Source organism: Malaclemys terrapin, chromosome 3 (genome assembly GCF_027887155.1).
Source record: "Malaclemys terrapin pileata isolate rMalTer1 chromosome 3, rMalTer1.hap1, whole genome shotgun sequence".
NCBI classification, from domain to species: domain Eukaryota; kingdom Metazoa; phylum Chordata; order Testudines; family Emydidae; genus Malaclemys; species Malaclemys terrapin.
Genome location: NC_071507.1, coordinates 10,896,309 through 10,909,709, shown reverse-complemented (window position 1 = coordinate 10,909,709; position 13,401 = coordinate 10,896,309). Strand labels below are relative to the sequence as shown.

The 13,401-nt window shown below is 43.1% G+C and overlaps 1 protein-coding gene across 1 annotated transcript in view; it reads left to right on the top strand.

The window, feature by feature from the left end:
• Positions 1 to 2,663, top strand: part of JAG1 (jagged canonical Notch ligand 1) — a 37,259-nt gene extending 34,596 nt beyond the window's left edge. Inside the window, exon 26 of the mRNA XM_054022773.1 lies at positions 675 to 2,663. Within this exon, the coding sequence (XP_053878748.1) occupies positions 675 to 1,132 (458 nt within the window). The 3' untranslated portion in view covers positions 1,133 to 2,663. The remainder of the gene's footprint in view (positions 1 to 674) is intronic.
• The last annotated feature ends 10,738 nt before the right edge of the window (positions 2,664 to 13,401 follow it).

Genomic DNA, 13,401 nt, shown 5'->3' with positions numbered 1-13,401 from the left:
AGTATTTCAAACTATTTAACTTCCTAAATAAGCTAATATACTTGACTCTTGGCCTTCCGTTGTGCCAAACTGTTCTAAAAGAGATTTAACTTTTGCTCTAAAATAGTGCCATTAAAGTCACCCCCTTGTCATCTTTTTACCCTCTTTCCCCAAATGGCCTGCACCATGGAGAAAGAAGGAAAAAAATACCAAGGTGCCATTTGCTGGCTTTTCATAGTGACAAGTGTGGCTATGTGATGGCTGTTACTGGCCCCACATGAAATGAATTGGGTAGTCTAGTCAAGATCCTAGTGGACAGTCCTCCATGACACACAACCTGTCAGAAATTTGGCATTCTTGTTGACAGCCTTAAGCAGAGACACCAAGGATTTGAATGGGTAGGGAGCCAATTACCCTCAGGCCAAGAGCTGTTCCCTCCAGGCTAGGCTCTTTGGCTGGGCAGTGCAGGGACTGCATTACCACTGTCTGTTCTGTGGATAAAAAGGCTATTTGTCAGCACTCTTAAGTGAATTTAGTACTCACTAAGAACGCTTAACGTTTGTTTTTAAGAAGATTGTCCCCAGCCACCCTCCTTGTATAAAGAAGGTTTATGAATAGAGGGTTCTTTTGGGAGGGAGAATCTCAACTGAAACACTTTACTGGCAAGGTTAATTGGTCTCACGTCTGTCTTCCAGATTTCTTGGTGCCGTTATTGAGCTCCGTTTTAACAGTAGCGTGGATCTGTTGCCTGGTAACTGCCTTCTTCTGGTGCATTCGGAAACGCAGAAAGCAGAGCAGCCACACTCACACTGCGTCCGACGACAACACTACAAACAACGTGCGGGAGCAGCTGAATCAGATCAAGAACCCCATTGAGAAACACGGCGCAAACACAGTCCCCATCAAAGACTATGAAAACAAGAACTCCAAAATCGCCAAAATAAGGACACACAACTCGGAAGTGGAGGAAGACGACATGGACAAGCACCAGCAGAAGAGCCGCTTTGTCAAACAGCCAGCGTATACACTGGTAGACAGAGATGAAAAGCCCCCCAATAGCACTCCGACAAAACACCCGAACTGGACAAACAAACAAGACAACAGAGACTTGGAAAGCGCACAAAGTTTAAATCGGATGGAGTACATTGTATAGCAGACAGTGGGTGCTGCCTTGCAGAGCCTTTAGATATCATTATAAAGGCACTCAGAGCTTGTAGTTCTTAAACTGTTGTGTAATATTTGAGTCTAAGGCTATTATTTACTTAGAATCCCTGTGTTAATTTAAGTTTTGACAAGCTGGCTTACACTGGCAATGATAGTTGCTGTGGTTGGCTGGAATACCAAGTGCTGCATTTCACATCTATGCAAAACTAGTCAAAAGTGCCCTAATGTAAATTCAGCTGTAGCTGATACATCATGGAAATGTTTCATACGGTATTGCATAGCCTTATTAGGTCCTCTTTAGTGTCAACTTTCTTTTTGCCAGATGTGTCCTGATTTATACATTTATAGAAAATACATTTTATTTATATTTATTGAATCTGAGTTTTTTGTATATTGGTTTTATGGTGACGTTCAACTAGTTCTGTATTTGAAAGTGCCTTTGCAGCTCAGAACCACAGCAACTATCAAAAAAATAAGTTTATTTATTTTTTTATTGTATTTTTGTTGGGGCGGGAGGGGACTTGATGTCAGCAGTTGCTGGTAAATGAAGAATTTAAAGAGGAAAATGTGTTAAAAGTAGAAGTTTGTATAGATATGTAAATAATTCTTTTTTTATTAATCACTGTGTATATTTGATTTATTAACTTAATAATCAAGAGCCTTAAATATCATTCCTTTTTATTTATATGTATGTTTAGAGTTGAAGGTTTTTGATAGCATTGTAAGCTTGTGGCTTCTTTATTTTGAATTTATTTTCTTGTTACATGTTGCCTATATGCCAAAATTAAGGTGTTCTAAAAATAGTTTATTTTTAACAATAGGACAGGCTTTCATGCCTTGATACTGTTTTTTTTTGTACAATGTCAAATGTTTCAAACACCTTCCATAGTATCACTTTAAGACTATTTGTAAGTACTGACTGAGGCAGTTTAGATTAGAACCATTTTTTTTTAATTTTTATTTTTTGCTGCTTTAGACTTGAAAAAGAGTGACAGGCAGATAATCTGCTACAAAGCAGTTTAAGGGAACAAAAATGAGCTATAACTCTTATGTAGATGAAATGTGAGTGGTTGCATGTAATTAAAATATCAAATTAGCGTGTGAAGTTGGAAGCACAGCAATCTCATTTTGTAAATTCTGATTTTTTTTCACCATGAATATTGTAATACTGAACCACTTGTAGATTTGATTTTTTTTTTGTACTCTACTGCATTTAGGGAGTATTCTGATAAGCTAGTTGTTGGATACTTGAACAGTAGAATGTCCAGTAAGATCACTGTGTAGATTTGCCATAGGTTACGCTGCCCGCCTTAACAAGTGAGGAAATCAAAGTGCTATTACAATGTTAAGATCAAAAAGGCTTATAAACATTAGTCTCATTGGTTAACCAGTGAGATCATGAAGATACCTTGTGATATTAGTGTTATATGAACATGAAAATGCATCTTCGATGTGTTTTGTTCCTGGCAATAAATCTTAAAAAGTAATATTTATTAAACTTTTTGTATGAAAACATGAAACAGCGTGAAGGTTATTAAGCTGCAGTGAGGCACTTCCAGCTAGCTTTGTCACCCCAAAGGTTTTAGTCAAAGCTATGGCTGGTGATAAGCTAGTGAGAAATGATAGATGAGCTAAGTACTCGAGGGCCTGATCCAAACACTATTGAAGTCTCTAGAAAGACTCCCATTGGTTTTCAGTGGGATTTAAATCAGGCCTAGGCTGCTTAAGTGTACTGTTGTACGCTTTCACATGCCCCAGTTCTGAGACTCCTTGGAGGGGTGAAGAGAGGTATGCCCATCATAGCCATGGGGTCTCTCGGGTGTCGGCCATGGTGGGTTATGATGTAAGCAGTTGGGTTTGCACCACGAGCTCACTTCACTTGGGCCACCAAACAGCTCAGCCAGATTCAAACCTGGCCAGGAAAAGCTCCACAAACAATTCTAATCTTCCTCCTTCATTTCTAGCAAGGGGCTTGCAAAGCACCACACCTGGTTGTTTGTTTGTGTGTGGTGGTCTTTTTTTTGTTTTGTTTTTGTTTTTTGAAGTAACAAGTACTCTAAGGATTTAGAGTTGCTTATGTGTGGCTTTGGGCAGTTATAGCAGTGGGTGTTCTTAAAGGCAGCAGCCTTGCTTGTATTACTCCTGTTTGACTGGCTCCACTGCTGATGGAATTAATCCCGTTTTATGCCACCAAAATAACGGAGTTACTTGAATTTTTATGCTGGTGTAGCAGTAGGAGCGGTATCTGGGGACCATTTTCCCCCCCTGATATTTACCATGGAGACTTTGTGGTAATATTGAGCCTGATTTTTCCCTGGCCTAGTGTAGTCACACAGAGCAAAGGTGTAAAACCTTGCAACCCTCATCTTGCTAGTGTTAGACCTAGTCTGCACTGGTGTAAAGTGCAGATGCTGCAGAGCGAGGCTCATTATCTTTCTAATGCTACCTTCTCAGATAAGAAGAAACCCCTCTTGTATTGTAAAGGATAATTCTGTATAAGAACTGTAAAAGTCTAGTGTTAGACAAGGAATTTCTAAGAGGATCTCATTGCAACAAAAGGAATATCTAGAAACAACACTCCAAACTCAACTCTGCCTTAGATGATAATTCAAACTACAATCTTTTTCCATTCACCCATAAACTTTCTAGCTTGTCACTGTACAACAAATAACATGTCACATTACTGACTCACTGCAGCACCAGAGAATTGTCAATTTATGACTGACCGAATGGAAGTCACTAAGATGCGCTATGGATTAGCATGTCACCACCTCTGCAAAGCTTGTGGTGAGTTTCCAGCAGCACTAAAAACAGAATATTTAGTGCAATTCATTTGTCTAGGCCACATCCTACTTCCACTTCCATAAACAGACCTCTCTTTAAAACTGCTTAAAGGGAACTGGCAGCCCTCTGGCACAGCAAGCTGAAGCTGAGTAACTAAGTACTTTTAGCTAGGATTTTTTTTTTAAGCTAGCTAACCCCATTAAGCATACAGGCATGGTTATCTTACTGCAAAGCAGCATCACTGAAGTTTTTGTACCCAAGGTAAGCCAGGAACTTGCCTTTACTAATTTAGCATCTACAATTAAATGTTTGCCTCACGGGAGTAGGCCAGTAGACTCCTGGTGCGACTAAGAATAGCAGTTGTAACCCCATTTTCTCCTTTTTAAACCAAAAAGTGGAGTTAACACTTTACATTAGGTTCTGCCTCTGCTAGTCTCAAATAATATCCATTTAATAGCCATGTCTATAGGTTCAAACTATTTCACAAGTGGTAACAAGTACCTTTTTAAGATCTAGCCTGAGCAAAATCTCAATGACCCATAATGAAAGATTCCACACTTAATGAGTGTCAGTCAAGTGTTTTGCACTGAGATTCTTGTATGAAACCTCCCATATAACTAAAGCGTGAAAGTTTTACACTGTCTAGGTGGGGTATTTGCTAAACAAGGGGCCCATTTTTCAGTCTCTAATATAAAAGACTGGACTTCATGTATATGTAATAGTATCTCTGAGCTAAGGATGCTTCTTGTTCATAACCAGATAATCAAATTCTGGGAGATTACCATGGAGAAACCTTGCACTATATGTTGTTTGTGACTAAGTGGTAGCTGCAAAATGTACACTGGTGAATTCAGATCATGATACAGCCAGCAGGATGGGAGCTGGTCTTTTCTATTGTAAAAATAAATAGGGATGCAGAAGCTCAAGGTTTTCACATGGCAAAAGTAAAGCCCACATTTATTTTTTTGTGGAAGTTACTTTGCCAGTTTACTGGGTTGGGAAAATACATAGTTTGGTCAGGAGCAGCCACCTGCTGCTGGTGTTATGTTTTATGCTTATTCAGCTCAGCATTGGCGCAAGTCTGCTGCCTGAGTTACCAACTTTACAAAACACCTTATTCTCCGTTGCTCCCTAGCAGCAGAACTGTAGCTACAACCAGATGAACCTTTCGAAAACTGGTTTGTTTAAACTTGCACTGAATACAGCAAAGTCACTGCCCCTTAATATGGAAAATACTGTCCCGCTTATGTAGAGGCAGGCATTTATAAAACCAGTCAATGTATTAAATTCTAAGATTGTCTCCAAGGGGTGGGAAAGGTACTTTCTTTGGTGAGCAATTATTTCCCCACTGTTAATGCATGCAAATTGCATCAGATGCTTGTAAACTTATAGCAATACCATTGTCTAGCACCTCTAAGGTGCATAAGCAGGCTCAATGGCAGCTCGCAAACCCCTTCAGTGGGGCGATGCGTATCTTCCTTCACTAGAGCGTGTGCCAGCAGCACTTGCTCTTGTACTTACAGAAGCCTCTGCAGGGCAAGAGCTAGTATTTGCTCATGAAGCAGCTCCCTGCCACGCCAGAGACCCTACAGGGTAACTTTACCCACATCTCCTTGGAGATAGTGTCCTGCAGCTTCTCACCTGTCACCCAATCAAGCCCTTTAGGTGTTGCTGGGGGCCTTCAATGCTGGTTCGCTACTCTAAGCATGAGGGCCCAAATGGTAAAGGGTGAGCTAAAGCCTCAGCCCACTCCACTAGTTGGCAGCAGCTCCCTGCACTTCTGACAAGGTATCAGGAACTCTCTCCAACAGAGGCCAGGGGCCTTCTCCCAGCTGCCTTGTCAGTGCAGCTAAGGTGGACGCTGTTCATTGCCGCCTCTGCTTGGGCAGCCAGTGTTTCACAAGGCAGGTGTGGTTAGCACAGCTCCCCCTCTCACTGCAGCCTCAGAGGGAAGCTGGCAGCTGCTCTTTCCCCCTGCAGACACTACTCTAGAGCCCTGCCATGCGCACCTAGTCTCACAGGCAGAACCTCTGCTCTACTCCTGTACCACAGGGAGCCCCGTGGGACCAGGTCAGGGGCATGGCCTAAAGCGTTTGTTTATGCCACAAAGCCTGGACATTTTCATATAGTTGAATGAGGACAGGTCTCCCCCCATCCTGTGAACAAGGCTCGTCCACATCCACCCCTTTCTCCCTCTGAAGATGGAATAGGCCGTATAGGCTCTTCCCCCTAAAATGAGGAGCAGGACTCTCCCAAACATAGATTGATAATCAAGGTTCCCTGACATGGGGGCAGAATCTCTTCCTCCTCCTCAATCTCTGATCTAGGTCAGGGAAGACTAACAGCAAAGACCTTCCTCATTATGATCTACCTCCCCACGACAGAATTTTCCAAATTCAGAGGTGGACAAAGCCATCAGTCCCAAAAAGCAATTCCCTTATGGAAAAAAAAAAAAAAAAAAAAAAAGTAAGTCCAACAAGGCGTTCGCCTTTTCCCTGGGGAAAATCACAGATCCTGAGTGGCCTCACCCAGAATGCTGGAGGTCCATCAAATAAATGAGTCAAGCTGATAAAGGCTTAAAGGCACTTGCCAGAATGCAGGGTCCACTGGACTGGATTCTGCTCCCATTTTTAACAGTGAATTGCTCTGTCACCTTGGGCAAGTCACTTCGCTCCTGTATTCAATGGAAAAACTGATCTTTGTCCTGCTCTGTAAAGTGCTTTCTGATCACCAAAAAAAATCTATCCTTTTACATACTATTCTTACTTCAGCCCATCTTAGAGCATAAGAACGGCCATACTAGGTCAGACCAAAGGTCCATCTAGCCCAGTATCCTGTCTACCGACAGTGGCCAATGCCAGGTGCCCCAGAGGGAATGAAGAGAACAGGTAATCATCAAGTGATCCAGCCCATGTCGCCCATTCCCAGCTTCTGGCAAACAAGAGCCTAGGGACACCATCCCTGCCCATCCTGGCTAATAGCCATTGATGGACCTATCCTCCATGAACTTACCTAGTTCTTTTTTGACTTCCCCTAGAAACACAAAAAAAACCCAACCCCTTTGTCCTATTCAGCTGGATGTGTCATATGCCATTCAAAAGCCCATGAGATGTAGACATCAAAAATCTGCTAGCACTCTAACCAACATACAGATTTCTTACTGGGAAGGCAACTTACTCTAGGAGTCAATCTTACTGGGCAGTTTACTTTGCACAGTTCACTTGAGCAAAAGTTTCATTAGCAGAGTCACAGATAGTGACAAGTGGAGTTTTCTGCCGATTCTGTTCTTTTGGTGGAAACAAAATAAATGATTTTCTTGCAGTTACTATGAGCCAAGAAAAACAACTGAAATGTGTGCTGTACAATTACAAACACACACAAATACATAGTCAGTCTGATCCTTGATATACAGAAATGTGACTTCTGACATGTAGACTAACCAGAACTAGCACATGATTTATTACTCCTATGATAAGACCTCTGATAGCAGTATAATATTCCTGGAGATTACCACTGGGCAAAAGTGAACTTATTTTAACAGCTTTCTCTTTATACATAAAACTTGTAAAGGCCAAGCCAGCCTTTGATCTAAGACATTTACTAAGCTTAAAATTTTAACAGATTTAATGTTAAAAACACAAAAAGGATAGTTTTCAGACATTACAGATTACCCATCTTTGAAAGAACTGCTTCATTATGTGTGTATTCAAGAAATCACAGCAGTTAAAAATTTCCTAGATGATACATTTTTAGGGCAAGGAGGTCTCATTTTTTACAATAAATACATATTTTTAAGCATGATTTTTGCATTTCCTGGGGTTGGCCAGTCAGTTTCTCACAACCTTAACCTTTCCCTAGACCTCTCTTGACAGATCTCTGCCAGCTGTGCTGACAGTAGAATTTCTAGCAAATTATGCCCTTCAATTTTTTCAGTTCTCACAGTGATTTGAAGTCCCACTTTAAAAAAGAGGGTAGGCCCCCATATCACAGAAAGTATTATTTCATGCAAAGGGCTTCATCATCACTTCAGAATACAACTGAGTCCGTCGATGTGCACGGGCTGAAACTGTGGAAAAGCAGCATCACTTGCCCCATAACCTCAGCCGTGCAGAACACAACATCCACAGCCTCAAGAACAACTCTTGACATCATAATCTAAAAGGCTGACAAAGGAGGTGCGGTCATCATCATGAATAGGTCGGAATATGAACGAGAGGCTGCTAGGCAGCTCTCTAACACCACATTCTCCAGGCCATTACCCTCTGATCCCACTGAGGGTTACCAAAAGAAACTACACCATTTGCTCAAGAAACTCCCTGAAAAAGCACAGGAACAAATCTGCACAGACACACCCCTAGAACTCCAACCAGGGGTATTCTATCTGCTACCCAAGATCCATAAACCTGGAAATCCTGGACGCCCCATCATCTCAGGCATTGGCACCCTGACAGCAGGATTGTCTGGCTATGTAGACTCTCTCCTCAGGCCCTACGCTAGCAGCACTCCGAGCTATCTTCGAGACACCACTGACTTCCTGAGGAAACTACAATGCATTGGTGATCTTCCAGAAAACACCATCCTGGCCAAAATGGATGTAGTGCACCCTCTACACCAACATTCCACACAAAGATGTTCTACAAGCCGTCAGGAACAGTATCCGTGATAATGTCATGGCAAACCTGGCGGCTGAACTTTGTGACTTTGTCCTCACCCACAACTATTTCACATTTGGGGATAATGTATACCTTCAAGTCAGTGGCACTGCTATGGATACCCACATGGCCCCATAGTATGCCACCATTTTTATGGCTGACTTAGAACAACGCTTCCTCAACTCTCATCCCCTAACGCCCCTACTCTACTTGCGCTACATTGATTACATCTTCATCATCTGTACCCATGGAAAAGAAGGCCTTGAGGAATTCCACCATGATTTCAACAATTTCCATCCCACCATCAACCTCAGCCTGGACCAGTCCACACAAGAGTTCCACTTCCTGGACACTACAGTGCTAGTAAGCAATGGTCACCTAAACACCACCCTATACCGGAAACCTACTGACCACTATCCTTACCTACACGCCTCCAGCTTTCATCCAGACCACATCACACGATCCATTGTCTACAGCCAAACTCTAAGATACAACCACATTTGCTTCAATCCCTCAGAGACAAACACCTACAAGATCTCTATCAGGCGTTCTTAAAACTACAATACCCACCTGCTGAAGTGAACAAACAGATTGCAAGAGCCAGAAGAATACCCAGTAGTCACCTACTCCAGGACAGGCCCAACAAAGAAAGTAACAGAACACCACTAGCCATCACCTTCAGCCCCCAACTAAAACCTCTCCAGCACATCATCAAGGATCTATAACCTATTCTGAAGGACGATCCCTCACTCTGACAGATCTTGGGAGACAGGTCAGTCCTCTCTTACCGACAGCCCCCCAACCTGAAGCAATACTCACCAGCCACCACACACCACACAACAAAAACACTAACCCAGGAACCTATCCTTGCAACAAAGCCCATTGCCAACTCTGTCCACATATCTATTCAAGGGACACCATCATAGGACCTAATCACATCAGCCACACCATCAGAGGCTCATTCACCTGCACATCTACCAGTGTGATATATGCCATCATGTGCCAGCAATGCCCCTCTGCCATGTACATTGGCCAAACCGGACAGTCTCTACACAAAAGAATAAATGGACACAAATCAGATGTCAAGAATTATAACATTCAAAAACCAGTCGGAGAACACTTCAACCTCCCTGGTCACTCAATTACTGACCTAAAAGTCACAATTCTCCAACAAAAAAATCTTCAAAAACAGACTCCAACGAGAAACTGCAGAATTGGAATTAATTTGCAAAGTGGACACCATTAAATTAGGCCTGAATAAAGACTGGGAGTGGATGGGTCATTACACAAAGTAAAAACTATTTCCCCATGCTAATTTCCCTCCTACTGTTACTCACACCTTCTTGTCAACTGTTGAAATGGGCCATCCTGATTATCACTACAAAAGTTTTTTTTTCCTGCTGATAATAGCCCACCTTAATTGATTAGTCTCGTTATAGCTGGTATGGCAACACCCATTTTTTCATGTTCTCTATGTATATATATCTTCCTACTGTATTTTCCACTGCATGCATCCGATGAAGTGGGTTTTAGCCCATGAAAACTTATGCCCAAATACATTTGTTAGTCTCTAAGGTACCACAAGTACTTCTTGTTCTTAATATTCCCTTTACCTGGAAGTATACTAATCATGTTCTGAAGCAAATTTTCTAGAAGATTAGGGTCCCAATAATCCAAACTGCTAGCTCACAATCCATTAACCACAAAAAACATTTCTTACGTTTTTCTGTTCCTAAGCCTAGCTCAGGATATCAGTCAACACCATTGACCAGCATGATCCTGGACCATAACCTTTTCTCAATGAGCTGTATGTGGTTGGATAGTGCTTCCGAAAAACTTAAAGACCCAGGACAGCCAAGATCAGAAGGGCAAAGGTAATAAGAGTGTATGGCAACAGATGGTCACAAAGGCATGAAAAACTTCAGCAAGATCTGCCCACACCTGAGTGAAACGGTAATGGTAGTCTTACCTTACACATATGACATACGTAAGACAACTCCCACCTGTTTATGCTCTCTGTATGTGTGTATATATATCTCCTCATTATATGTTCCATTCTATATGCATCCGAAGAAGTGGGCTGTAGTCCACGAAAGCTTATGCTCTAATAAATTTGTTAGTCTCTAAGGTGCCACAAGTACTCCTGTTCTTCTTTTTGCGGATACAGACTAACACGGCTGTTACTCTGAAACTTACACATATGGAAAATGGTGATTATGCAGAACAGTGCCAGCTGAGTCTCCAGGAGTAATTGGGGATTATGCTGTAGCAAGGTGCTTTGGAAAGTCTCACCGCTGGATAACTTCTTGCCTGAATAACTGCTTTAGAAGTATATGCATTCTATCTTATTCAATTAAGATGAAAACAAAATTAAAGGGAGTGTTTCAACTGAAAATGTAACTATACCCTTGAACTGTAATACAGACTAACAATAATACATGATGATACACACTGTATGCGGTCAGATTTTGCTTTCCAGAACTGCTTGAATTAATTGACTTTATGCTCCCCCCCCCTTTGTGAACGAAGGCTTTAAAGCATTTAAGAAAATATAACAATGGGAAATTTGAGCCCCGCTTGCTCAAACATGTTAGTGTTTATTACAGCTGTAGTCAATGAGTTTGCCAGTCTTGATGAACCATGCATAGGATCTCTTAATAGGCAGAAAGGGATAAACTGGAAAGAAGAAATTCAATTGATTTTCCATACTCAAGTCAATGCATGTTAACAGATTATCATCTGAATGTCTCCTGTTGCTAACACCTTAATTGTGCTACAACCTAGAATGTATTGGAAAGCTCACAGCAAAAGGGATCCAGGCACAAGCAAACTGGAAATAATGGAAATTGAGAACTCAGGTGGAACACATGCTTATAATCTTTCCTTGTCTCAGTCTCTATACTACTAAATTAATTCACTTAGACCAGTGTTTCCCAAACTTGGGACGCTGCTTCTGTAGGGAAAACCCCTGGTGGGCTGGGCCGGTTTGTTTACCTGCCGCGTCCGCAGATTCAGCCGATCACGGCTCCCACTGGCTGCGGTTCACTGCTCCAGGCCAATGGGAGCTGCTGGAAGCAGCGCAGGCCAAGGGACGTACTGGCCGCCGCTTCCAGCAGCTCCCATTGGCCTGAAGCAGCGAACTGCGGCCAGTGGGAGCTGCGATCGGCCGGACCTGCGGACGGGGCAGGTAAACAAACCGGCCCGGCCCACCAGGGGCTTTCCCTACACAAGCGGCATCCCAAGTTTGGGAAACACTGACTTAGACCATGCATGCAGCAATATACTAAATGTCTAAAATATTTGCATTGATACTTTAATTCCACTGTTAATGACATTTTTTTTTAAATCAGCTTTCTGACAAAGCACCTTTTAAATAATGCCCTAAAACTTCATTTAAATCACTTAATAAATACGCAACTGATTTCTGTTTCCCTCCTGATATCTAAAATGATCTTGTGGGATGGCACTAAACATGTCCACCCTTCCTCCATGTACACTTCTGCCTGATACCTCTTCACTTTCAGCTTTGCTGCTCCTGTTACTCGTAAATGTCCTCTTGCATAGACTGGGGACGGGTGAGCATCAACAGGCATGCTGTGAAACGGACTATACAAAAGTGCTGTCAGATACACAAAGTCACCAAACTGAAAAAAAAAATGAAGAAAATGTCTCTTTCCTTAATCTCTTTCACATTCATAGTAATCAGAGGGGTTACTTCTAACAACTGTGGGTAGAGCCCTGCGTGGAATCAAATTTATCTCTGCAGATACAAATAACCGCGGATATAAATCGGTATCTGCGGAACCGCAGGGCTCTCCTGGGAACTGCAGTGGTGAAAGGAGCAGAACATGGAGCCGCCGCTCCCAGGAGCTAGTGCCCCACGCCAGCAGCTCCTCCAGCCTGGCTTTACCTGCTCACTGGGGCAGGCACCAGGCTCACCAGCAGCTGTCCCTGGTCATGCTCTTGAGTTCAAGCAGCACGCATGCCCCCAGAGAGGAGACGCAGACAGCTGCATGGAAGGGATGGGGTCAGGGGTGGGGGCGGGGTTGCAGGCGGTACAGCCGCACCGGAGGAACTGCCATCGGCAGGGTTCTGGCTCCTGTGGTTCTGCGGATACCGATTTATATTCGCACATATCTGTATCCGTGGATATAAAATGGTATATGCGCAGGGCTCTAACTGTGGGCACAAAAGTGCTGTTTAAGTTGACAGTGTCCTACTCTCAACGGTTAAGATGATTGCTATAATCTAAGGCCCGACCTGCCAAAACTTATTACTGAGTGCAACACTTGAAGCCACATATATTCAAACATGAAGTACATGGGGGCACTCGTATTAGTAAGCTCTGTGCCAAGTAGTAGGAGTTTGTGGGACTGGCTCCATATACTGTAGTTTCAGTGGTCATATTGATTTTCAGACTGATCAAAAATGAAATTTCTTGCAATTTCATTGTATCCATTTTAGGAAGAAGACAATGAAATAATGAGTTAATTGGCACACAAAATGAAGTACACCCCAGAGGTGAAAGTAAGCCGGTCCGGTCCGGTACAGCGTACCGGCAAGAGCCGGTAAGCCGTGCTGGACTGGACCGGCTTCTCCAGCGATGATTTAAAGGGCCCGGGGCTCCAGCCGCTGCAGGGAGCCCCGGGCCCTTTAAAGCGCTGCCTGAGCCCTGCTGCCGGAGCTCCGGCAGCGCTTTAAAGGGCCCGGGGCTCCCCGCAGCGGTCAGAGCCCTGGGCCCTTTAATGCGCCGCCAGAGCCCTGTCGCCGCTGGAGTAGCAGTGGCGGCAGGGCTCCAGCAGCTATTTAAAGGGCCAGGAGC